Genomic DNA, 26,341 nt, shown 5'->3' with positions numbered 1-26,341 from the left:
GTGGGGCCGGCCGTCATCCATTTACCAGCCTCGCCCCTCCGACGGGCGCGCCGTTAATGAGATTAGCAATTAAAAGGCGGGCGGGCGTGCGACGGGGCCGCGGGGCCACCCCCAGGCCGGGGCGGGACGCGCGCCTGGCGGCCGGACACCTAAACAGCCGAGCAGGCGCCGGAGCGGGAGGCCAGCGCGCAGACCCGCGACCATGGAGAAAGCGCGGCCGCTGTGGGCCAACCCGCTGCAGTTCGTGTTCGCCTGCATCTCGTACGCCGTGGGCCTGGGCAACGTGTGGCGCTTCCCCTACCTGTGCCAGATGTACGGCGGAGGTGAGTGCGCCTCCGGGCTCCCGGCGCAGAGCGGCACCAAGTCCCCACACCTGGAGGTGCGCGCTGGGACTGGCCCCCTATTCCAGCCGAGGCTCGGAGAGTGTTGGTGTGATTGCCCCGATTTGCAGAGCTGGGAAGGGGACCCAGGGGCAGCCAAGGCGCCCCGGGCCCACGCCCTCTGCAACCCCAGCCCCGTTCCAGGGGCGGCCAAGCCCCCTACCGTACCCCTGCTGGCCAGGATCTAGGAGGCTGAGGGACACTATTTTGAGAGGTGGCAATAGTCTGAATTCTAATGAGTGTCAAAAGGGAGCAGGAAATTGCCTTGTTCAACAGAAACTCTTACACTCTAGCAGCTCCAAAACTTATGTTCCCGCAGCATGATTAGAAATGCAGGATAGAGGATCTTGAGCTATTTCTTCAGATTTCTTATAAAACGATTGGTTTGGGTTTGGAACCACAGAGGGCAGGAAGGCAAATCATTTCTTTCTTTCTTTCCTTCCTTCCTTCCTCCTTCCTTTCTTCCTTCCTTCCTTTCTTCCTTCCTTCCTTCCTTCCTTCCTTCCTCCCTCCCTCCCTCCCTCCCTCCCTTCCTTCCTTCCTCCCTCCCTCCCTCCCTCCCTTCCTTCCTTCCTTCCTTCCTTCCTTCCTTCCTACAATTTTTTCTCTGAAGCATCACAGCATACTCACTAGGTAGACAGTGCCATGCACCGCATTCTCTTAACGTCCAGCGAGCTGGGACACCTGTGCCATGGCCCGGAACCTCCGCGAAGGCCAAGGGCCTTTTGGAAGGCAATGTGGCAGTAGGGATTGAAGTTCAGTGTTTTTAAAAATGTTTCTTTTAGTTGTTCCATTTCTAAAATTCTACCTAAAGGAAATATGAGAGTCCTGCCAGAAGGTGGATGATATAGGAGGGTCTCCATCTCTCAATAAAAGCAAAACACTGAACACTCCCGAGCCCTGCACTGAACGGGTCCCTGGCTCGGGAAACGTGGACCATCCGTGCAGGGTGCTGCTCACAGCCATTAAGCCGGCATTCCAGAAACTGTTATGCATCTTCCCATTTCATGCATTAGACAGAGGGAGGGAAGTCAGAGTCAAGGCTGCATAAAATGAATGATCTCAACTTAAAATATGCAGAGAAAAGAGAATGAAAAAATATACCAGCATGTTCACAGTAGTTAGTTATCTGTGGGTGGTGTTGGCTTACCTTATAGGGTGTGTGTGTGTGTGTGTGTGTGTGTGTGCAATGTCTTCTCTAATCTGCATGGATTTTTTTTTTCACCATAAAGGACAATGAAAGATGTCATGCCAAAGTATTTACAAAATTTAACCCACTTAAGAAGACTAAGACCTAAAACAGTGCTCCCTCCCTCTTGCCCCCACCACTTACCAAAACAAAACCTCAACAAAAGGGTTAATCCACAGAGGGGTGTTTTTTTTTAATAGTGCATTCTTAATTCTGACTTTTTAAAAAAATGTTAAGGGCATAAATACATCCTAATTATGTGAAGGGCGTGTGTGGCCATATGCCGTAACAGTGCCATAACTGCCTTTTGAAATAATTATTTGTCAGGATGCGATTTCCCTGTCATTCTGTGTCAGCACACCTACCCCTGCTACCTTTACCCTTTCCCAAACATCGGCCAGGTGAGCCTTGCTGTCACATGACTATTCCATTCCTTGTTTCTAAAAACATCATCACCTGGGTAGTCTACAGGTGGACACAATAACGCTGAAGTAGAATAGATCTAAGGTGCTGCTGGGGAAACTGCAAGACCTTGAGGACTCGGGAAAAGGAAAGAAAGAAATTTGTGGCTGGGACAGAGTATATTACGTTGGTAGGTAGCTAGAAAGATGGATGGATAATGGTTGACGAAGGGATGGACCCTGGAGAAAGGATGGAAGGACGGACAGATGGCTGGGTTGGGAGATGGACGAATGTTGGTTGGGTGAAGTGTTGACACTCAGGCTTAAGTGTCTATAGCAGTGGTTCTCAACCTTGACTGCACATTAGAATCACCTGGGAATCTTTTTAAAATCCTGATTTCTGGGCCTCATCCTCCGGAAATTCTATTTCTTTGTTACTAATGTTATGGCCCCACCCCATAACAAAGAAACAGAATGTGCAGCCAAGGTTGAGAACCACTGTTCTAGAGTTTCTCTGTCTCCTACTGGCCCGTCTCTGTGAGGTGGGCGGGGGGCGGGGGGGTGGGGGGGGGGCGGGGTGTCAGAGGAGGTGCCAATAAATACTTGTTGAGTGAATGAGCCCGGTTCATTATGAAAAGCGCAGGGTCTGAGACTGGTGGTTTTCTGAGCCTTTTGCTGACAATCGTGTCGCCTATTAATTAATAAGTGATTTATGTCCCCCCAAACCCAGGCAGCTTACAGATCCATCCTTTACCTAAAGCTAAAGGGTAAACCAACCACCCTAAAAGGCTCCGAGTGTAACTTCCTTCCAAACAGAGCTGTGACCTCCCACCCCCAGCCAACAAAGAGCTTGTTGATCAGCTGCTGTGCCACATACTTCCCAGAATAAAACCGATTAGGGGTTTGTGCCCCTTCCACGGGGCTCTGCCCTCCACCAGGGTGGCTTGTTTCCTCCCCGCTCTGCAGGCCGGGCCCAGCCAGAGGAATGTTAATTCCGCAGATTGCACGCCAGGTACCAACCACCTCTGTACAGCAGGCTGGCCCGGGGCAGCGGGGGAGGGCGTGCAGCTGTAGGAACCACACACATTTTCTTCTGGAAAAAGCCAGCAGGTCTGGCCGATCATGTCAAAGTCTAAGTTGTTCAGGAAGCAATCGAGATGCAAATGTGCTGCACACTAAGGTGCAGGGGAAGGTGCACCAGCGGCTGGTGGTTCTAGAGGCACGTGCTCCAACCACGGAGAAACGTGGGGCAGTGAGAATGGTTGTGTGGCTGGTGGAAATCGGATTTTTTTCTCTCCTGAATTTTCTCTGTGGGCTATTTGAACCATAAAGAGAGGGAATCAGAGGCTACCTGACCATGCAGTAGGACAATGACACTCTAAGCCTGGATGTCCCCTCCCCTCAAAGCCCCTGCTGCTCTCTCCAGTGCGTAGGACCTTGCTAAACTGCTGGACCCCATGCCCAGAGAGTCCGTCTCAGGTATCCGCCGGCCGGTGGGCAGGATTCTGCATTTCCGACAAGCTCCCAGGCGGTGCCCGTCAGAGCTGCTGGTCCACGGACCACACTTTAGAGGAAGCCACTCTCCCAGGCACTAGCTGCTGGGAACCAGGCAGTGGGGGGTTGGTAGGTGTTGGACAGCTGGCTTTGGTAGCGAAGGACCTGGTTTGTAGCATTTGCCGATTACCGTGATGTAAATGCTCCCACCATGGCCGATTGCAGACTAGCAACGTCACATCTGGGATGTGGGGTTGGGAAGAGATGGGCATGGCCAGCTCTTGTGAGCCAGGGTGAGCCGGCCCTGGCACACCACTGGAGCCAAGCCCTACAAGCCAGTACCCAGCCCGGAACTGAGCCACACCAGGTCGGCTTTGTAGAGAACAAAGGTTTTATAAGTACAGGTAGAGGAGGAGTTTGGAAGCCTGAGGAAACTTCGCCCTGAGAGTGGTAGACTCCAATTTGTCTCTTCGTGGGTCTCAAAGAGGGAGAGCAAGATAGGAGGGCTTGCGGAGATCAGTTTCATACAGAAGGAATTTCTCTTCTAGTGAGATTCTTGGGTTTAGGGAACAGATAAGGTACTGTGTGTGCCAATTAGGAAAATAAGTGGCAACATGCTCTAGAAGAACAAATTTCTGTGTTTTGGAGTTACAGATTTAATACATCTCCATGGTATAACATTTAGAAAATAGAAAAATACAAACCCATCACCATTTATTAGGCCCCCTTATGTGCAATTTTTACCTCAAAAATGTGAGAGCTTTATGTCTAGGTGTTAAATATGTTTCATCACTTTACCTGGGACTGGTGAGGACACACAGGGAGAAGTCCTGTGGGACACGCACGCGTTCCAGCTGCTGTCTCCCGGCCCTCATTCCCGATGGAAAATCCTTGGGCTTGCTGTTCGTGCCTCCGCTCTCCTCTTCTCATTTTCACTTCTCCGTCCTTTTCCTCTGGGCTGCAGGATCATTGCTCAAGGCTGTATTCATATTTTTCATCTTCATGTAATCTTGTTTCTTCTTGAATTGTGTTTTCTTCCTCATTGCCTGATGCTGTTCCACAAACAGTGTCCCCTTGGCTCTTAGAGACCAAGTTCTAGACATTTTCTACACAGTTCTTCTGTTTCTCCCTTTCTGAGGGCAGGGACACAAAGGAAAGTCAAAGTTCCACTATCCACTGAGCCAAACCGGTTTGTAGATAAAATAATAGTCCTCTATCAGCGTTAACTTTTGTATTGATTTTAGAGGCAGACAGAGACATCGATTTGTTATTCCACTTATCTATGCATTCACTGGTTGCTTCTTGTATGTGCCCTGACCAGGGATGGAACCCGCAACCTTGACATATCAGGATGATGCTCTAACATAGGGGTTCTCAAACTACGGCCCGCGGGCCACATGCAAATACAAATATTGTATTTGTTCCCGTTTTGTTTTTTTACTTCAGAATAAGATATGTGCAGTGTGCATAGGAATTTGTTCATAGTTTTTTTAAAACTATAGTCCGGCCCTCCAACAGTCTGAGGGACAGTGAACTGGCCCCCTGTTTAAAAAGTTTGAGGACCCCTGCTCTAACAACTGCTCTACCCAGCCAGGGCTCAGTGTTAATTTTTTTATTTTGCTGATTGCACTGGGATTATGTGAGAGAATGTCCTGTTTGTAGGAAATACACGCTGAAGTAGTAAGAAGAAGGAAAAAAGCCCAGCTTGTGTGGCCCAGTGGTTGAGCGTCGACCTATAAACCAGGAGGTCACGGTTCGATTCCGGTCAGGGCACATGCCAGGGTTGCCAGCTCAATCCCCAGTAGGAGGCGTGCAGGAGGCAGCCAATCAATGCTTCTCTCTCATCATTGATGTTTCTGTCTCTCTTCCTTCCTCTCTGAAATCTATATATATTTTTTTTAATTTTTTTTTTTTAAACATGTAAGTGCCCAGCCTGTTTTGTCTTCCGGATAGTGTCAGTCATCGGTGACTGACTGGGCACTTAATGTGTTAGAAAAAAAATAGTGGCTAAAACCACAATTAGTTATTTCTCACGGTTCTTGGGTGGGCTGCATGTTTCTCTGCTGGTCTGGTCAGGCCCCTCACACGTTGGAAGTTGGTGCCAAGTGCGCGGGCCCTCGGTCTTGCTCGGGCTGCCTGACAAGGTGGTCTCAGGCCGAGTTCCAAGAGAATGAAGGCTCCTTCTCCCCACATCCCACTCGACAAAGCAGGTCCAAGGCCAGCCAGATTCACGGGTGGGACGTGGACTCCACTCCTCTCGGGAGCAACAGCACAGAATGTGGCTGCGTGTAATCTACCACGACATGTGCCCCAGGACACGTGGGAGCAAAGGCGCCTTCTCAGGCCTCTGCCCGCCTCTCCCTGACGCCAGGGTCCCCTCGAGCAGAGCCCGTGTCCGGACATTCACATGCGGGAGCCTGGGGAACAGTCCCATGAGAAAAGGGTGGGTTAGTGGACTTGTTTTCAAACGGACTGCAAAACCAATTTCTCTTTTATTGACATATATTTACATGCAGAAAATTTTGGGGTTTTCTGGTGTCCAGTCTGCGAGTGTTGACAAATGCAATGGTTGTGTTACCGTCACCACAATCGTGCCCTTTACAGTCAATCCCACCCCACGCCCTGCTCCCCAGCAACCTCAGATCTGTTTTCTGTCCCCACGGGGTTGCTTTCTCCAGCTTGTCATACACATGGAATCCCATGGTGCACAGCCTGGATTCTGGCCGCTTTCACTTAGCACAGTGGTCCTCAACCTTCCTAATGCCGCGACCCTTTCATACAGCTCCTCATGTTGTGGTGACCCCCAATTTCATTGTTACAAATTGAACATCATTAAAGCATAGTGATTAATCACAAAAACAATATGTAATTATATATGTGTTTTCCGATGGTCTTAGGCGACCCCTGTGAAAGGGTCGTTCGACCCCCAAAGGGGTCACGACCCACTGGTTGAGAACCGCTGATAGCATAATGCTTCTCTGAGATGCTCCCGTCGTGTGTTCCTTCTCGTCGCTGAGTCGTTAAGTCTCCCATGTGTGGATGTGCGCGTGTATCACCCGTTCACCCCATAGAAGGGTAATTAGGTTGTTTCCAGTTTCCCACAACTGTGAATAGAGCTGCTATCAACATCGTGTATAGGGGTTTGTGTGAATGTGAGTGTTCATTTCTCTAGAACTAGCATTGTGGGGTCCTATAGAAAGTGTATGCTAAGTTATAAGAAACTGCCAAACTGCTTCTCAGAGAGGCTGCAGCGTTTTCCGTTTCCCCGGCAACTATGGGAGTTCTCAAATCCTCCCAGGCACTTGCTATTGGTTTTACTAAGTGACTCGTGAATCTGACAGCATCCCGTCCAGCACGGGAAGGGGGGGCCCCAGCATCTGAGAGTTGAGCCATTCTAACGGGTGTGCAGTGGCATCTCACTGGGGTTTGAATTTGCATTGTCTTAGTGAACGCTGATGTTGAGCATCTTTTCACGTGCTAATTCGCCATTGATATGTTTCCTTTGGTAAAATGTCTGCTCAATTTTTTTTTTGTACAGGGTTCCTTTTTTCTCTCATTGTTGAGTTTTGAGAGACCCTTATATGTTCTAGATACAAAGTCTTTATCAGATATGTGTTTTGCAAACATTTTCTCCCAGTCTGTGGCTTGTCTTTTTATTCTCCTAACGCTGTCTTTCACGGAGCAGAATTAAAAGGATGTCCCGTTTGTCAATATTTTCTTTCACAGGTAATGCTTTCGGTGTCATCCCTAGGTCAGAAAGATTTTCTCCCATGTTTTCTTCTAGAAATTTTAAAAAGTCTTGAGTTATACATATAGGCCTACTAGAGGCCCTGTGCACGAAATTCGTGCACAGATAGGGTCCTAGGGCTGGCCAGCAATCAGGGCCGATCCGGTCCTTCCAGCTGCCGGCCAGGGCCTTCCTTCGTTCTGCGCCGCCCCCTGGTGGTCAGTGCATGTCATAGTGAGCAATCCAACTCCCGGTCTTCTGGTTGAACTCCCGAGGGGACACTTTGCATATGAGGCTTTTATACATATAGATGATGCATTTTGATGGGTGGGGTTTTTGGGTATACAGTCTGAGATATTGAAGTTCGTTTTCTCTGCATATTGCTCTAGTTGTGTGTTTGGATATTTGTGGGGCAGGATAATGGAGCCCCATGCTCCTGCCTGGGCACCAGGCCTGGGACTGCCCACCCCCACGGGCAGAGGGCCATGGGACTGGCCCTGTCGCAGGGACAAGCTTTCCTGCACCTTGCTGTGACTGTTTAACACCTTGAGCTTTTCTTGTAACCACGGGGAGTCTGGATGTTGCTCCAAGCAGGTGTGTCAACACCATCTTATTGTCGGGATGCCCTGGGTGGGCCCCTGATGGACTCCTTGCTGGCGAGAGAAGCCTGGGACGGTGCTGAGACGCCTTTCTGCAGGGCAGGAGGAGAGCGGCCGTTCAGGGCCCAGAAGTGAGAGGGCAGGGTTTGTTCTAGGCCCCAGTCGAGCAGGGGAACCCCGAGGCCTCGTGGTGCAGGCCCTGCATTGCCCCTCCTCTCTGTGGTCAGAGAGCCACGGGGGCTCTGCCTGGTTGTTTTCACTGCCATCTACTCTGGGATTTATACCCGAGGAAATAACCACACACGTGGGCCAGGCTCTGCGCTGCAGCTGGGATTGGGATGGCAGAAACCTGACCACAGGCCAAGTGTCCAAGGACCGATGAAATGAATTCTGGACCCATTTTCCTAGTGGAATGTTGCAGCTGCTAACGGGGTGACGCAGAGGTGCATGGTGTGTCGGGAGAGGGCCTGGGAGACCCCGGGGGTTATAGGGCAGCACACACCCGCAGTGGCGGCGTTTTTGTGTTAGCTGCTTATGTAAGCATGTGTGAATTTCGTTGTTTACCTTGAACTTTCAGAGCCTGTTCCTCTGTAACCAGACCTTAATCCCTGCACTGTAGCGTCAGGGTTTTTATTATTCAGATCCTGCCCTCTTTCCCACTGGACCTTTTTCTCAAGTTCACAGCCATGGACCTGGGAGAGGAATGGCCATGGCCGAAGGGCTGCGGAGAAGGAGGGGCGGGACCAACAGGAGAAGCAGTGGGTCAGGCATCTGCCTGGAAAGGGGATGGTGTCAGATGTGGTGACCCCCACACACAGGCTGCCTGCCGCTGTCCATGTGTGGGGCAGTGCGGGGGCATCCGTAGCTCCGTTCGCTGGCTCCCCACTATCACCAAGGGTGCTTGTCTACAGATGGCTCCTTGGGAATCAGTGGGTGTAAAATTTGGTATTAGTCAGTTTCATTAAAATGAAATTTTAGGCCCAGCTGGTATGCCTCAGTGGTTGAGGGTTGACCCGTGAACCAAGAGGTCACCAGTTCGATTCCCGGTCAGGGCACATGCCCAGGTTGCAGGCTCGATCTCCAGTGTGGGGCGTGCAGGAGGCAGCCGATGGATGTTTCTATCTATCCTTCTCCCTTCCTCTCTCTCTAGAATCAATAAAACATTTTTTAAAGATGAAATTTTAGGCTGAAGGCCCTGGTATAAAACATAGAGGTGCTCTCAGAGGGAGGTGGTAGCCTAGGCTCTGTCTATTGGGGACCCCCTGGCCTCCCCACACGGACACCACAAGCCCCTGCCTTATCTCTGAAGATATGAGGCTGGAGGACTATCCTGTGAGCTGGACCATGAAGAGGCAGCCGACCTTCCTCTGTCCAGGTGATCCCTCCAGGGCAGGGAGCAGGGCCGCTAATCTATCCATCCCACACCCAGCTCCAGGTCTGGCCTGGAGAAAGTGAAACAATTGTTCTGCACACCCTTCCTGGCGGGCACATCAGGGCTGCAAAACGCCGAAAGCCATATGTGAAGGTGGGCAGCTGGGTGGGAGGACCCGGGGATGATGTGCAAAATATTTAGCAACTCTGTGTGGCCGGCCCTGACTAACCATTAGTCACCACAGTAGAGGACGGAATAGGGATTTTATTGTTTGTAAGCGACTGTATTTATAGCCACCATACCATAGATGCGGTGAGTAAGCCAGTGGCCATTCCTTAATGCAACACAAGAACGTCCATCACGCGGAGTTCACAGGCCCCTTAAGAGGTGTTCTCCTTAAGAGTCTGGATGTTGGAGATTCAGCAAACAAATCTTGGCAAGTCTCTTTTTACACAAACACGCGGTTAGGTGATTTAGCCGCTTGGTGCTACAACATATTTGTACTCTCACTGGAAGTGGAGCCAGCACTACATGAAAACTGGGAACCTATCAAATTTGTGAGTAATACCTATTACACCTCGTAGCAGTAAGAACTATTGTCCCTGTGCCGGTGGCGAGAATGGCACCAGGTGTTAGACCCTCGGGGTCAGACCGGACCAGGGCTCAGCAACCTCAGTACTTGAGTTCTGGTTAGAAAAGAATTCAGAGCCAAGACTCAAACTCTAAGAGAAAGTTTATGTAGAAGGTCACAGAGGTAGAAGAGGTGAAAGGTAGAAGACATGGGCTCAGGAAACAAGTTACAGAAGCAAAAGGGTCCTTGGCCTTAGGAGAGAGGAAGGCACAGGTGGGGAGATGGGGAGGCGGGGAGGTGAGGAGTGGGAGGCGCTGGTGTGCGCTGAGGAGGGAGGGCGCTCCGGTCCTCCATCCTAAGAGCCTTTACGGGTGGAGATTTTAGGGGAGGGTGAACCTCAATAGAATACTCATCAGCTTTCCAAGTGTATCCTTGGATCTCCGGGTCTCCGCTGAGTGGTCAGCTCAGGGGGTGGGAGTCCTTCGTCATTGCAGCTGGGCCTCTGGGCCTGGAGCTGAAATACAACTGAGGCCTAGATGTTCTCTCTGGGGAGGAAAGGTCAGGAGGTCGAAACCACGCCAGCCAGCTATATGCTAGGGAAGGAGAGTTAACCCTGTGTTCCCAGTTTCACCCATTGCCAGGCACCCGGGCATTCCACCCTGTGACCTCTGCACCTGGCCCATCGTCCTTGCTCTGCTCAGATCTGACTGCCTCCCACATCATACTTGGATTTCAAACATTTTATCTTCTTTCAGATGAGAACACACACACACACACACAAAAAAAACAAAACTAAAAAAAAACACACAAAATAACCCAACCCCCCTTAAAAAACATACACTTTTCTTTTTTTTTTTTTCAATAATAATTTTTATTTCTTAAAGTATTACAAAGAGTATTACATATGTCTCCTTTTTCCCCCCCATGACATTCCCCCGGCCCCTACCCCCCGCCCCCCCCCCCCGTGTCTTGTGTCCATTGGTTAATCTTATATGCATGCATATAAGTCCTTCAGTTGGTCTCTTAATCCCCCCCCAACCCTCCCCAGGCTCCCCATTGTAGTTTAACATTCTGTTCAATGTTGCTCTGCTTCTGTATCTACCCCTGTTCATCAGTCCATACTGGTCCCCTTTATTTGTCCCAACCTCACTGGAGTAGTCTCAACCTCACCAGGGCCGTCTGAGCCTCACCAGGGCCGTTTCAACCTCACCTGGGTCGTCCCTACCTCACAGGGGCCGTTTCAACCTCACCGGGGTCGTCCCTACCACACCAGGGCCGTTTCAACCTGACTGGGGTTGTCGCTACCACACCGGGGCCGTTTCAACCTGACCGGGGCTGTCCCTACCACACCGGGGCCGTTACGACCTGACCAAGGTTGTCCCTACCTCACGGGGGCCGTTTCAACCTCACCGGGGTTGTCCCAACCACACCGGGGCCGTTTCGACCTGACTGGGGTCGTCCCTACCTCACGGGGGCCGTTTCAACCTGACCGGGGTTGTCCCTACCACACCAGGGCCGTTTCGACCTGACTGGGGTCGTCCCTACCTCACGGGGGCCGTTTCAACCTCACCGGGGTTGTCCCTACCACACCGGGGCTGTTTCAACCTGACCGGGGTTGTCCCTACCACACCGGGGCCGTTTCGACCTGACTGGGGTCGTCCCTACCTCACGGGGGCTGTTTCAACCTGACCCGGGTTGTCCCTACCACGCCGGGGCCGTTTCGACCTGACTGGGGTCGTCCCTACCTCACGGGGGCTGTTTCAACCTCACCGGGGTCGTCCCTACCTCACGGGGGCCGTTTCAACCTGACAACATACACTTTTCTTAAAGACCACTTGCATTCCTCATTTGAAATATAATCAAACTGATGAAACTACATTTTCACCTTAAAGACGAGTGAGTAAAATAATTCTAATCAGTGTGAATATGAGCTACAACGTTAGCCCAGCTACTTTAATGACGACAATTTCAGATTTCCCAGGGCGCAAGAGTGCTACACTGAGCTCTCACCACCGAGGCGAGAGAAAAAAACCACTAGCAAACACATGAGTTGGAGCCTTTGTTGTGATTTTTAAAGAATCTTTAGATAAACTATATGGATTAGAGGAGGCAGATAGGAAAACCAACGTTTGCGTCGCACCCTCCCTGCTGTGAACTGTCTCACAGACCCAGAGTTCCAACATTCTCGGTAAAATAACATGGAAGGATCCGTATAGGCCACAAAGATTTTCACTGGCATGGCTGGGTGTCATCATCCAAGGATAGATGGCTGAAGAGAGATGGATGGATGGATGATGGATGATGGATAGATGATAGGAATGACAGGTGGAAGAGTGTGAAGGCAGAAGGTGGAGGATGAGTGGAAAGACAGGATGAATGGGTAAGTGGAGAGATGGGAGGGAGGGAAGGAAAGAGGAAGGAGGGAGGGAGAGAGGGAGGGAGGGAGGGAGAGAGGGAGGGTAGGAAGAGAGGGAGGGAGGGAGGAAGGAAGAGAGGAAGGAAGGAAGGAAGGAAGGACGGAAGGAAGGAAGGAAGGAAGGAAGGAAGGAAGGAAGGAAGGAAGGGAGGGAGGGAAGGAAGGGAAGGAAGGCTGATTGTTGGCAGGGAGGTCGGGTGGTTGCGGAGTACAACCCTTTGGTGACCTGGCTGTTGGCTCTGGACGCCCACAGGGAGCTTCCTGGTGCCCTACCTCATCATGCTCATCGTGGAGGGGATGCCGCTCCTGTACCTGGAACTGGCGGTTGGACAGCGCATGCGCCAGGGCAGCATCGGCGCCTGGAGGACCATCAGCCCCTACCTGAGCGGTGTTGGTAGGTGATGCTCTCAAGCCTTCCCCCACCGGGAGACCCCCTCCCTGTGTCCTGGGCAGCCCTGGTGGGGGTGGGAGCAAAGGGTAAGCACAAGGCCCAAGAGAGAGCCCTTGAGGGGGGTGGACAGACGGCCCAGGAGGGACTGACTGCCATAGAACATGGCTGAGCAGGGCTGGCTCCCCGCCCCCAGGAGTGAGGAAGGGAGGAGGCACAGGTGAGGACCTGAGACCGCATTGCTTCTCTGGACCGCAGGTGGCTAGTCTGTAAAGAGGAAACAGCCGCGCACTGGGGCTGTGCCTCAGTGTCCTTCTAACAACCACCTGGCACTGCCCCCTGCTGGCTGTGAATGGCACCTGCTCTCAGTGAGCACTGCATATGCCCACACATCAGCTCATTGAATCTTCTTCCCACCACTGGGAGGCTGTAGGGCTGTCATCAACATCTCGTCTCGGGTGGACGGAAGCTGGGCGCGCCCGCTGCCCGACTGCCTGTCCGCCCTGAGCCACCTGAGCCCGGGCCCTGGGCACCCTGGGGAGATGGTTAACCTGCCTTCACACCCTCCCGCTCCTGGGCTGCCTCTGCCAGGAGGAGGACCTTTGACCAGCGATGCCCACACTCTGTTCTGCCAACGATCCCGCCCCAGACAGGATGCCAGAGTGACATCCCAGGGGCAAGGAGGGCGTAAACTTGTCCGTGACTCTCTCTGGCGCAGGAGACCTGTGCCCAGTGCCCTCACAAGTCATCTTCAAACCCGAACTGCCTCCCCACCGTGCGTGGCTGTTAATGTTTAGCTCGGAGGTGTGTGGTTTGACAGTCCGCCCGGGCGAGCGATCCCAGAGGGCTTCTCCGAGGCGTCATCTGCTGCTTCTAGAAAAGAGGCCAGATGTTTGTGCCAAACGGGGGGCTGGTGAATGTTTAACCGCCAGCTCTCAGGTGGGGTGCGGGAAGGCGGCTGCGTGTGGTGTGAACACAACACCACGGCCAGTTTCAAACTCCTAATGAGATGTCCCGGAGCCAGGGGCTGGGCAGAGGCGCACACGGGGCGGGCGCCTGCAGACACCGCTGGTTGTCAGCCGTCCCTCTGCTCTGCTGTCCTCTCCCACTCCCACCCCGGGACCCCTGCACCCGACACACCTCCTCACACCCCTGCTCCCTGCCACCCCAGGGCGGGATTGGCCCAGGTGACCTGACTCAGGTGAGCCAGGAGGGGGCAACTACAATGTCTGCCTCTTCCCAGCCGGGGTCTCAGGCGAGCTCTGTGCCTGGTTTCCTCCTCTGTGAGGGGATGATGACGCCCATGGCACATACGGTTCTTGGCACAGCAGCTGGCACCCAGGGCTCCAAGAAATGCCACTCCGCCTGTCCCAGGAGCCGGGAGAGAGAAGCGGGACGAGGCTAACCCTTAGCGATGCTCGCAGGCCCTGGTCACGGGGAGCCCCACACACCTGCTGCGGACGTTCTGCCAGCCCAGTAACTGCAGGGGTATCCTGGGCGCACGGGTGGAGGAGGGGGCGTGGAGCAGGGGGCCAGGGCGGGCGGGGACGGCCCCTCAGTGCCCTCTGCTTCCCACAGGCGTCGCCAGCGTGGTGGTGTCCTTCTTCCTGTCCATGTACTACAACGTCATCAACGCCTGGGCCTTCTGGTACCTCTTCCACTCCTTCCAGGTGAGAGGGGCCAGGGTGTGGGGCGGGGCCAGGGCGTGGGGCAGGTGGACACCGGAACAGGCAGGAGATTGAGGGTCAGAGTTCTTTTTTTTTTCTTTTTAAATATATTTTTATTGATTTCAGAGAGGAGGGGAGAGGGGAGAGGGAGAGATAGAAACATCCATGATGAGAATCACTGATCAGCTGCTTCCTGCACGCCCCCTTCTGGGGATTGAGCTTGAAACCTGACCAGGAATCGAACCATGACCTCCTGGTTCATCGGTTGATGCTCAACCACTGAGCCACACCAGCTGGGCTGCGGGGCAGAGCCCTGTTGTCATGGGGAGTCTGGCCCTTGTCCGTTTGTGTATTCAGTCTCTCTGTCCTGGTAGAGTTAGGTGATCCTCAAAAAGCACCGTTAGGACTGTAAGGAGTGTGGAGCCCCTCCTGCACCCCTCCCTGCCTCCCCCTACTCCCCACCTCATCTGTGCCCTCGACAAACCCTCTGACTCCCTGGCTGCCTTCGGGGCTCCCACCACCTGCCCTTGGGGACCAGCTTCCTTCTCCTCCAAAAGCCTAGTGTGAGGGCCACCTCCTGCCCTTCCCCCTGACCTTCGGCCTCAGCCCTCACCTCTCTGTGTGATGCTGTGTTGACCCCAGGACCCCCTGCCGTGGTCCGTCTGCCCACTGAACGCCAACCACACAGGCTTCGACGAGGAGTGTGAGCAGGCCTCCTCCACCAAGTACTTCTGGTACCGGAAGACCCTCAACATCTCGCCGTCCATCCAGGACAGCGGCAGCCTGCAGTGGGAGCCTGCGCTCTGCCTCCTCCTGGCGTGGCTCGTAGTCTACCTGTGCATCCTGCGGGGCACCGAGTCCACCGGCAAGGTGGGGGCAAGGTGGTGGAGGGGGGCAGGCTGCCTCCTGCCGGCGAGGGGCAGAGCTGGCTGGGGGAGGCGGGCGGTGCGCTGGCACAAGCCACTTGCCAGGTAACTATAAAGGTGGTCAGAGGTGAAGCCCTCAATCTCAAAACCAGGCCTTTCCCGCCCCCCAAAAGACGGGCATTTCTGGGCCAGCCAGCCCCACAGCCACACTGCCCAGTAGCACCAAGCAACCAGACAGGGAGTTTTTCCTCCTTTAAAACCTTAAATGGTTGAAGATTTCCCAGAGACACCTGCCCTGCTCTCAGGCCTCGCTGCCCATGGGCACCGCCTAAGAGCTTTTGCCCCTCTGCCGGGTCAGTCCACCCCCGAAGGTTCTGGTGATCAGCGAGGGGCAGCCTGAGCGCTGGGGTGTTGAAATGCACACACGTTCCTGTGATGGATGTGCTTGAGGGCGGCCCCGATCCTTCCCAGGACGAGGCCAGGTTGAAGGGAGGTGGAGGGCTGGCCTCTGCTCTGGGTTCCTCTTCTCTGTGGAACCAGGCATTTCCTGGCACTTACGGGCCTGGCGACCACATCCCACCACCCATCTCCCAGCCCAGAAGCAGGACTTGATGAGACCCCATGCCTTCCCTGCTGTCCGCAGCCTGAGCCCAGACAGCGTGGTGTTTCCCAGGACGGAGGGTCTGCTGTAGGCAGAGGGTCTGCTCAGGGTCTGACCACATCTCCCGGAGCCTGACTGCCCTCTGGTGCCCGCAGGTGGTGTATTTCACCGCGTCGATGCCCTACTGCGTGCTCATCATCTACCTGATCAGGGGCCTCACGCTCCACGGGGCCACCAACGGGCTGCTGTACATGTTCACCCCCAAGGTACGAGCCGGAGGGACAGGGCCTGAGGTGCCCCATCTTCCTGCCCCTTCCAGAGGGCGGAGAGGGCAAGAGGGAGGGTGGAGAAAGCTGTCCTGAACCCAGGAGGCTGGTGGGAGCCCCCAGGCCGTGATGGGGATTGGCTGACCTGCGGGTGCTGAGTCACCCTCAGCCAGGCAGTCCCCAAGCCCTGTGACTTCTGGGCATTGAGTCTTCTGTCCACTCCCATCCTCGTCCTCACTGCCCCCCACCGACTGCTGCCCCACACCTGGCCTCCTGGCCCCCGTCTCACCCCAGCCTCACCTTCCAGCCTGTGGACTGTTATCTGCCCTGAGCATCATCTCGGTTTCCCTTCGGGGCAAATCCACTCTCAGCAGGGGTTTCGGGGTCCCTCCCAGGCTCCCCACAGCCTGTCTTTGTCACGGTTGCCTTGGGGACAGGACGGGTTCTTCATTTAGCAAAGAATGGCCCCCGGAAACAAATGACTGTGGTGGCAGCCCCCCCAGGAGCCCCCCTGCTGCCACATTACCAGGGTTCAACCCAGACCTCGGCTTCACCACCAGACCCCACCACCTCCATCTTGGGAGGCCCAGGCCCGTGCAGTGCCCGGCTCAGGCATCGGGGGCCTGGTTCCTTTTGAAGTGATTTCACCCCACACTTCCCACTGCACACCTCCCAGGGGAAGGAGCTGTGGGGACACGGCAGGAGGGATGTTTCATCTGCTAAGGATGTGCCAGGCAGGGTCCTCCAGGGCCGCCCTCCCTCCCCTGCCCGAGAGGTTGGGATCCCCCCCACACACACACACCCCTGGGCTCACAACCCTGTCCCTACTGGCTTCCAGCTGGAGCAGCTGGCCAACCCCAAGGCCTGGATCAACGCAGCCACCCAGATCTTCTTCTCGCTCGGCCTGGGCTTCGGCAGCCTGATCGCCTTCGCCAGCTACAACGAGCCCTCCAACAACTGCCAGAAGCATGCCATCATCGTGTCCCTCATCAACAGCTCCACCTCCATATTCGCCAGCGTGGTGACCTTCTCCATCTACGGCTTCAAGGCCACCTTCAACTACGAGAGCTGCTTGAACAAGTAAGCCAGGCCGTCCGGGGAGCGGGGCCGCAAGGGGCAGGCGAGTCTCCAAAGCTCGAGCGGAAGGGGCACCGGGGAGAGGCAGATGCCAGGCACCGAGGAGTGTGGGGCACAGGGCACCCGCCTAGCAGTCATCAATCCAGTGTCGAATGCAGGCTCTGCCCACCGGCAGCAGCAGCTGGAGGCCTGTGCCGAGTCAGCGTGTGCCCGAAGGAAGGGGCACCATGTACTCAGAGCCCTCAGCACGCAGGGCATCCACAGCCTTCATTTCTTCGGCCCCAGAAGCAGCCGAGAGCTCCCCGGCTGAGCCGTGGAGATTCCAGAAGCTGCTCTCTGTGATCTTTCCCAAATGCGAGAAACACCCGCAGGCACCCTGTCCAACAGCGTGTCACTAGCTGTGAGGGGCTCCTGACAAGGTTAAATGTCAATTTAACGCTTCCTTAAACGGACGTAGATTTTGATTTAAATCAGCGGTTCTCAACCTGTGCGTCGTGACCCCTTTGGCGGTCGAACGACCCTTTCACAGGGGTCGCCTAAGACCATCCTGCGTATCAGATATTTACATTAGGATTCATAACAGTAGCAACATTACAGTTATGAAGTAGCAACGAAAATAATTTTATGGTTGGGTCACACCATGAGGAACTGTATTTAAAGAGCCAGAAGGTTGAGAACCACTGATCTAAATCAATTCCTCGGGGCCGCATGTGGCTCCTGGGGGCCACAGTGGACGGCACGGACCTGGGACATTTCCCATCACAGACGTTTGGCCGGACAGAGCCGGACAGCGGTCACAGAGCCCGCTGTGCGGTTGGTCCCTCTTGTCACCACTGTTCCTACTCGAGGCTTCTTCAGTGCCACTCTAAATACCTTGCCCTTTAAAAGATCAGCAATTGCCCGGCCGGCGTGGCTTAGTGGTTGAGCGTCCACCTATGAACCAGGAGGTCAGGGTTCGATTCCCAGATTGTGGGCTCGATCCCCAGTGTGGGGCGTGCAGGAGGCAGCCGATCAATCATTTTTCCCTCATCGTTGACGTTTCTATCTCTCTCCCTCTCCCTTCCTCTCTGAAATTAATAAAAGTATATTTTTTTAATAAATTAAAGGTTGGCAATCAACAGATTCCTCTGGCGAGGACCTTACGCAATCAGAAAAGAGGAGGCGGGGGACAGCGTGGGCCCGAGCCCCCAGCAGGCTGGCGACGGCGGCCTTTCTGATCGCGGAGGTCATTCTCGTGCTCTGCCCGCAGGGTGATTCTGCTGCTGACCAATTCTTTCGACCTGGAAGATGGCTTTTTGACAGCCAGCAACCTGGAGCAGGTGAAGGGCTACCTGGCGTCTACCTACCCCGACCAGTACAGCAAGGTGTTCCCACTGATTAAAAACTGCAGCTTGGAGTCGGAGCTGGACACGGTAAGGCGCTGGCAAGGTCTCGGGGATGGAATTCTTCTCCCTCCGCCTCTTCCGGGAGAAGGGAGGACGGGCCACCCTCCCCCCGGCTGCTGCCCGGGGACACTGGTTCCTTTGGGTCCTCCGTGCCCTTGTTCCCTCTTCCTTTTAAATGTTGAAAAGGCAGAAAGTACAAAGAATCCTATAACGGCACCCACGTGTCCACCACCGGAAAGAACCATTGTAAACACTTGTCATTAGGGGCTCAGACAGGGCTCTGGCCTGCAGGTGGGAGAGCCAGCTCCGAGGTCCCCCACAGCTTAGCGTTGGGGGTGTCCGGGGAGCCGTGCATCCCTCGGTGTGTGACTGGGGTCTTGTCCCCGGGGGCAGGCCGTCCAGGGCACCGGCCTGGCTTTCATCGTCTACACCGAGGCCATAAAGAACATGGAGGTGTCCCAGCTGTGGTCGGTGCTGTACTTCTTCATGCTGCTGATGCTGGGGATCGGGAGCATGCTGGGCAACACGGCCGCCATCCTCACGCCCCTGACCGACAGCAAGGCCATTTCCCGCCACCTGCCCAAGGAGGCCATCTCCGGTGAGCGGCGGGCGGGACGGAGGCGGCACTCAGGGAGGGCGGATGGGGGGACCAGCAGATGGGTGGGCGGCCTCGGGGGGCCGTGTGCCTGTGGAGGTGGCCACGGGGCTGCAGCGACCTCACAGGAGTCCTGCCTTCACCTTCTCCTCCCCCTGGGCAGTCGGGACCTGGCACGTGTCAATCACCCCATGCGTCTGGCTCTCCACCCCAGGGGAACGGGAAGTGGCCACCCCGACTTGGGGAAAAGGCCAAGCTCCCCAAGCTGGCACCCAGAGCTCCCAGGCCAGGAGAGATGCCGCTTTTGTCCGTGTTTAATTGAGGCATAACCGCTGCAGGGTGTACATTCCTTAAGCACAAACTCAGTGAACGTGGCGTATGTATCCGCCCAGGTAACCACCACCGGCCCAGGTCACGTCCCCCCTGGTCTCACTGCCACCGTTTTATGTTTGTTTCCCCCTTTGTTGGGCTCCGTGTACATGAAATCGCACGTATGTGCTCTGTGTGCGGTCTACACCCAAACTCTAGGAGACCCGCCCACACTGTGACAATTAGCGATCGGCTGTCCCTCTCCCGCCCGTGTGATAAGCCATTGTAAGAGCAGACACCCATCTCTCTACCATTCTGCTCTCGGACAGCAGGGTTTTAGGGAAGAATCTGACCGCCCAGCCACTCCGCCTCCCTCTGCTCCACTCCACCCTGTGCACCCACCCCTTCCCTTGGTGACACCGCCCACAGCGTCCCTCCTCCCAGCCCAGGTCTCTGAAGTCCTGCCCAGCCTTGGTCAGTGCCCTCCGCATTGAGCGGCCGCCCCACACCTGCAGCCGCATCAGCGAGCTGTTAGCTGCCGGCCACACGAGCTCCCTCTCCTGCGGGACCCCTCGGGCTGGGGCTCGGTGGCTGGGGCGATGTGGGGTAGCAGTGGAAGGGCAGGAGGGAGCTTAGGCCAGTTCTTGGTGGGGAGCCCAAGAGAGGCGACCGGAGGAGACCCGGACAAGAACCCAGATTCTGGAGGCAGAGGGGCCTTGGCTTCCCCATCTCTGAGCCTTGGCGTCCCCATCTGTAAAAGGGGCTCCTTGATTCCCGCCTCGGAGGCCTAAGTGCTCAATGCGTGGCAAGTGCCTGGGCCGCAGTGGGAGCTGTGTAAACGTTCGACTCTTCCCTTCTCCCCGCACCCCTCTGGTCAGACATGACTCCTCTCTAGGAAGTCCCCAGAGGGTCAGCTCCCATCTCCAGCCCCAATTCACAGCCTGGGCCAGATCCCCTAGGGATGCTACAACCTTCTCTTTTCCATTGAGCTGGTGCCCCCTGCAGGACAGCTCTGTCAATTACCATCAATGCTGCCCACTGACGCTCCTTGGGACACCTTCCTCCACTACCAAACACACACACACACACACACTCTCAAAGAGACCAACACACATGGGTGAGCCCATCAGCCGAGTCCCCCCGGCGCCCACGGCCCTGCTGGGGCAGGTGTGGGTGCAGGCAGGTGAGCCGTGTCTTGGCCCAGGTCTGGTGTGCCTCATCAACTGCGCGGTGGGCTTGGTGTTCACCTTGGAGGCCGGCAACTACTGGTTCGACATCTTCAACGACTACGCGGCCACGCTGTCCCTGCTGCTCATCGTGCTGGTGGAGACGATTGCCGTGTGCTACGTGTACGGGCTGAGGAGGTGAGACCCGCCCCGCCAACTGCTGGGCAAGCTCACCCACAGGAACAGCCCTCTCTCGGCGGGCATCGCGCGTTCTCCTTTAAGCTTGGCATCTTTCGGGGCTTTAATCTTCCCCCAGATCTTAGCTAATTCTCTGCCTCACTTCCCCTTCAGCTGGCCTTCCACCTTTATCTTGCCTAGTTCCTGTGCTTTTACTTTTTATTAAAGGACTAGAGGCCCGATGCATGAAATTCGTGCAAGAGTAGGCCTTCCTTTCCCCAGCTGCCAGCACCAGCTTCCCTCTGGCATCCGGGACCCGGGCTTCCCTCCCAGCCCCGGCTTCCTCACAAAGGGCGTCTGGTCTAATTAGCATATCACGCTTTTATTATTATAGATATTGGCCCCATTGGCCCTGCTGAACCCCAACGGCTCCAGGGGCAGGCAATCCTGCCTCCGGGCACTGGCCATTCTGACCCTTGGCCAACACCAGCATTTTTTTATACATATATTTTTATTGATTTCAGAGAGGAAGGGAGAGGAAGAGATAGAAACATCAATGATGAGAGAGAATCATTGATCGGCTGCCTCCTGCGTGCCCCCTACTGGGGATGGAGCCCGCAACCCGGGCATGTGACCTTGACTGGACTCGAACCCGGGACCTTTCAGTCTGCAGGCTGACGCTCTATCCACAGAGCCAAACCAGCTAAGGCCGAAACCAGCATTTTTCAAGCTCGCTGACCAAAGTCCAGTTGATAACCCAGACCTTGAAGTCTGGCAGATCCAGGATGTATGGTTCTCAACCCTGGCACGGCGCAGCCCTGGTGCTGGGATGTGTGGCCCGGGCTGAGAACCACGAGTCTAGAGCAGTTTTCAGACCTGGGCGTGCACTGGAGCCCCTGGGGACTGGTTCTCACATTCCCCCCTCCCCCTTCATCCCCAGGGTGCTGATTAGGTGGGTCCAGGTGGGGCTCTAGCTGCAGGTGAGTCTGGTCCCAGAGCGGCAGCATCAGGGAGCTTGTTAGAATGCAGGATCTTGCCCTAGCTGGTTTGGCTCAGTGGATAGAGCGTCAGCTTGTGGGCTGAAGGGTCCCAGGTTCGATTCTGGTCAAGGGCACATGCCTGGGTTGCGGGCTCGGTTAGGGGCATGCAGGAGGTGCCGATCAGTGACTCTCATCATTAAGATTTGTCTCTCTCCCTCGCCCTTCCTCTCTGAAAGCAATACAAATATTTTTAAAAGAATGCAAGGTCTCAGGCTCCCAAGCCCCTGAGTCAAATCCACATTTTGGCACATCCAGGGGGTAGAGGCCCATTACGTTTTGGAAACTGCTGCTCGAATGAGAGCCTGCTCAGAAGGGCTGTACCAAGTCTTCCCCACCCCAGTCTTTCATCATCTTCCAAACTGATCTGGAGGTGGGTCAGGGGACCAGCTGGGATCATCTAGGAGCCAGGCCCCTGGTGCCGAGTGTCCCACTGTGCCCCTTGGAAGCCATTCTGAGGGATTTCCACTATCAAATAACTCCAGGACATAAATTAAAGCCAGATTTCTTTGCTGTAGGATTTCTCAGACCCTTGAAGACAATTGTGAATCTCAAAGAGGGGGTTGTAATTTGCAGTATTTCCAAACTTTCGTGGTCAAGGAATGCCTTTTTATCTGCCCGTAATCCTCCCCCAGAGCTAGCAACACTGTGAGGACTTTAGTGTTAGACTCGCCCCATTTTCCCGAGAAAGAAGGGTTTCCTGGGACGTTGGAGCTTTTTCAGTGCTAAACCCAGGGAAGTCCTGGGTAAACTGGAACATATTGGTCACCTAGGAAATGCCCAGAGGAACAGAACCTAGAGCCCACTGGAGGCGCTGGAGAGGGGTACAAGTCCATCCAAAGCGGGTGTTGGTAAATGGCCCGATGGACGGAGAAACCAAAGGTGCCCTGGGGATTTCGTAAGCAGCCAGATATGAGAATGACCAGCAGAGGGCAGTCTTTCTGCTTGGACGGGGGACGGCGCCATCTAGTGGCCACTTTGCAACAGTGCCATGCGGCCTTTCTGCAGCTCTTCCCACGTTTCTCTATACAGGAAAGTGGAGAGCAGGGGAGGTAAAGGGACAAGAGAACCCAACACTTTCTGCCTTGTATGGTCTTGAAAATCCCAGTGTTCACATTATGCACATGAGTCTTCGTGGCCTAGAGCCTAAGGTCTGGCTAGGTCAGCGGCCACACAGGGGCAGCTAGAAGCTCATGGGGGAACTTAAGACAGGCCAGGAGCACAAGCCGGTTTAGCTCAGTGGATAGAGTGTCGGCCTGCGGACTCAAGGGTCCCAGGGGTGTGTGCCTTGGTTGCAGGCACATCCCCAGCGGGGCGTGTGCAGGAGGCAGCTGATCGATATTTCTCTCTCATCGATGTTTCTAACTCTCTGTTCCTTTCCTCTCTGTAAAAAATCAATAAAATATATTAAAAAAAAAAAAAGACAGGCCAGGGGTGGAAGTGAGGCAGTGGCTGTAGTGGCTATGTTTGCACCTGGTGACAGTTTCACTCCGTCCCAATCCCACCCCTCCTTCAAGGCTGCCTCTCCCATCGTGCGGAGCGGTTTTAAAGCCCTTGGACTGGGTCAGCATTTCCCAAAGTGCTGAAGATCCTTTTCATACTTATTTGTGTGAATGTTAAAAATATACAGCCCTGACTAGTTTGGCTCAGTGGATAGAGCGTCGGCCTGCAGACTGAAGGGTCCCAGGTTCGATTTCAGTCAAGGACATGTACCTTGGTTGCTGGTACATCCCAGTGGGGCGTGTGCAGGAGGCAGCTGATCGATGCTTCTCTCTCATCGATGTTTCTAACTCTCTATCCCTCTCCCTTTCTCTCTCTAAAAAATCAATAAAAAATATATTTAAAAAATATATATATACAATTAGCCTATCAAACCCACAAAAGAATGGATGCTGTTATGCTATTGCTAAACTTAGGCAAAAAAGTCCATTTAAAGGAAAGGAAAGAAAGACAGTCTGCAGACATGATTGAACACAGTAGTGGTCTTCGGGCAACTACACCTGGGTGGCTCCAACCGCCGGGCCATCACCCTTTAGTCCCAAGTCTGGCTCTCCATCTGCCCCAGAAAACCTGCTGTGGTTTCAGGGGACAAAAAAGATTCCCCTCTGGGTTGTTTGTAATGGGGAGTAGAGTCGCTGGCAGACCCCAAGCCAGGAGTTGCCCTGGGGGTCCCCTGGCATTGAGGCTGGTTGGACCCCTGTCCCAGGCTCTCTGTTCCCGCCATTGGTGGGAGCTGCCCTCTGGTCTATGCCAGAAGCCTCCATCTGAAGGTTGGCACCAGAAAGATGTCTCCTGACGTCCACTTATCTGGGGGTGATCGCTTTGCACCCTGCTCTGTGTCAGCCTCAGCCCTTCTCCCCATTCCATCCCCAGAAGGAATCAGGGAGGGAGGCCCCATGTTTGTGTTCATATCTCAGTGGAGCCAGAACAGAATCTCCCCAAGCGAACAGGGATGTGCAAGCTGGGCTCCCCCTCGCTCCAAAATCGTGGCTAATCCAGACTTTCCCGTTTTCCAAGCAGATTTGAAAGTGACCTTCAGGCCATGACTGGCCGCACTCTGAGCAGGTACTGGAAGATCATGTGGGCTGGCGTGAGCCCGCTGCTCATCATCAGCCTCCTGCTCTTCTACCTGAGCGACTACATCCTCACGGGGACCCTGCAGTACCAAGCGTGGGACGCCTCCCAGGTACCTGCCCTCCCAGGGCCCCAAGATGCCTCAAGAGCACAGGCCTTAGTTCTCTGAAACCAAGAAGTTCCTGCCATGGCGTGGGCAGGTCGTTGGTCACAACAGGGCAACATCAAAGCTGTGGTTTCAGTGCTAAACCCAGTTCAGTGCTGATCGTACCTCAAAGCTCAGCACACAGCCTCACTGGCCCCACTTCAAATGCTCAGTAACCCCTTGTGTCTTGTGTCGAACATGGCTTATTTCTATCAGCCCAGAAAGTTCTACTGGACTGTGCTGGGCTAAGGGCCAACCCCCACATCCAGCCTCCCTGCCCGGCATCTCAAACATAATCACGTCAGTTATTCTTTTTCTTCTAAATTTATATTTTTATTGATTTCAGAGAAGAAGGGAGAGGGAGAGAGAGATAGAAACATCAATGATGAGAGAGAATCATCGATTGGCTGCCTCCTGCATGCCCCACACCAGGGATCAACCCCGCAACCCACGGATGCTAACAGAGTCACACCAGCCAATCGATGATTAGTCTTTAGGGGTTACTCTTTAGCAGAAGCTCCAAATAATGGCTATGCAGGCAATGAAGTACAGGGAAGAGAAAGAGGACGAGGGGAGTTAGTCTGCCCAGCACCCTTGCTGGTGAGACACCGGGGCGAGCGGGAGGGCGGGGCGGGGCGAGCGGGAGGGCGGGGCGAGCGGGAGGGCGGGGCGAGCGGGAGGGCGGGGCGAGCGGGAGGGCGGGGCGAGCGGGAGGGCGGGGCGAGCGGGAGGGCGGGGCGAGCGGGAGGGCGGGGCGAGCGGGAGGGCGGGGCGAGCGGGAGGGCGGGGCGAGCGGGAGGGCGGGGCGAGCGGGAGGGCGGGGCGAGCGGGAGGGCGGGGCCCGAGGGCCTCGCGCGTGCTCGGGAAGGGTTCCACGTGGGCCGGTTCTCTGGGCTGAGCTCCGCTTCTCCCTTCAGGGCCAGCTGGTGACCAAGGACTACCCGGCGTACGCGCTGGCCGTCATCGGGCTGCTCGTGGCCTCCTCCACCATGTGCATCCCCCTGGTGGCCCTGGGGACTTTCGTTTTGCGCCGCCTCAGGCAGGGAGACCCAGCGCCCGTGGCCTGAGGACCGGCTCCCGAGGCCGCCGCCCACTTTCACGCTATTAGTTCCAGGTGGAGCCTCCGCGGCCGCTTTGCAAGTATTTACGCCGGAAGTCCTGAGCGCGTCGTCTTCCGGCGGCGCCTAGAAAGAGCTAGAAGGTGTGGAGGAGGAAGGCCCCTCGGGCACCGAGCGCCCCTTTGCCCTCTGCCCCGAGGTCGCGGCCGTCTCCCTGTCGCCACAGGGGCAGGTGTTCAGGGCCAGGCTCGAGGCCAGCGGCCTCCTTGATTCTAGGAAAGGCCTAGAATTAGCGCACACTGTGAGCTGACTTTTGACTACCATTTTTATGGAATAAAATTTAAGCCATTTTTTTTTTCTAACGAGATTCCAAAATAGTAGAGGGGCCATCGTTTGAAAGCGGGCTCTTTTAAGTGGCGGCGAGGGCACACCTGCGTGTCCCGTGCAGCCCGAGTCCTCTCTGCAGAGCGAGGATGCGTCCGCCGCGTCCGCCTTCGCCAACAGGGTGAGTGGCCGGAAGGGAGGCCTTTGCCGGGACCGGAGCGGGGGTGGCGGGGGGAGGGCGCTGTCCTCTCACGTGGAGCCGCTCACAGTAGGTCCAGCCCTGTCCTCCCCACAGAACCTGCCCCAGTGGGCCGCCTTCGGGGGGTTATGTGCGGGGCCCGCGGGGCCCCGGCGAGGGAGGAAGTGCGGCCCTTTCCCATCGACTTCCTGCTCCATTGGGGCCCGACGGGCGCCTCTTTGTAGGAAAGGCCAAGAACACTACTGACGGTCCATTTAAATTATTTATCTGTACATACGTTTTCTAAAGTGTATATACTCCAGCAGAGCGTCTTGTAACCGAAACCACTATATTTATGATAGAGCTTTCGTCCACCACC

General features: G+C 55.1%; 1 protein-coding gene across 1 annotated transcript; it reads left to right on the top strand.

The window, feature by feature from the left end:
• Positions 1-57: 57 nt before the first annotated feature.
• On the top strand, positions 58-26,341 carry SLC6A20 (solute carrier family 6 member 20). Its single transcript, XM_070391670.1, has 11 exons — positions 58-323; positions 12,403-12,543; positions 14,116-14,207; positions 14,847-15,074; positions 15,827-15,937; positions 16,776-17,017; positions 18,264-18,426; positions 18,793-18,997; positions 20,508-20,667; positions 24,204-24,369; positions 25,320-26,341. Exons 1-11 carry the CDS (start codon positions 203-205, stop codon positions 25,467-25,469), a joined length of 1,779 nt encoding a protein of 592 aa, XP_070247771.1. The 5' UTR covers positions 58-202; the 3' UTR covers positions 25,470-26,341.

The sequence above is a fragment of the Myotis yumanensis genome, unplaced genomic scaffold (genome assembly GCF_028538775.1).
Source record: "Myotis yumanensis isolate MYYU_CA2020_CCGP unplaced genomic scaffold, mMyoYum1.0.hap1 SCAF_14, whole genome shotgun sequence".
Taxonomy (NCBI): domain Eukaryota; kingdom Metazoa; phylum Chordata; class Mammalia; order Chiroptera; family Vespertilionidae; genus Myotis; species Myotis yumanensis.
The sequence above is the reverse complement of the archived record's forward strand: the minus strand, read 5'-3'. Positions and strand labels throughout refer to the sequence as shown.

Excerpts from the sequence above, each read along its gene's own strand:
- SLC6A20 (XM_070391670.1), top strand. The coding sequence starts at position 203 with ATGGAGAAAGCGCGGCCGCTGTGGGCCAACCCGCTGCAGTTCGTGTTC. Across the intron at positions 324-12,402 it reads GTGCCAGATGTACGGCGGAG|GGAGCTTCCTGGTGCCCTAC; the intron begins GTGAGTGCGCCT and ends GGACGCCCACAG. Across the intron at positions 18,427-18,792 it reads TGGAGTCGGAGCTGGACACG|GCCGTCCAGGGCACCGGCCT; the intron begins GTAAGGCGCTGG and ends CCCCGGGGGCAG.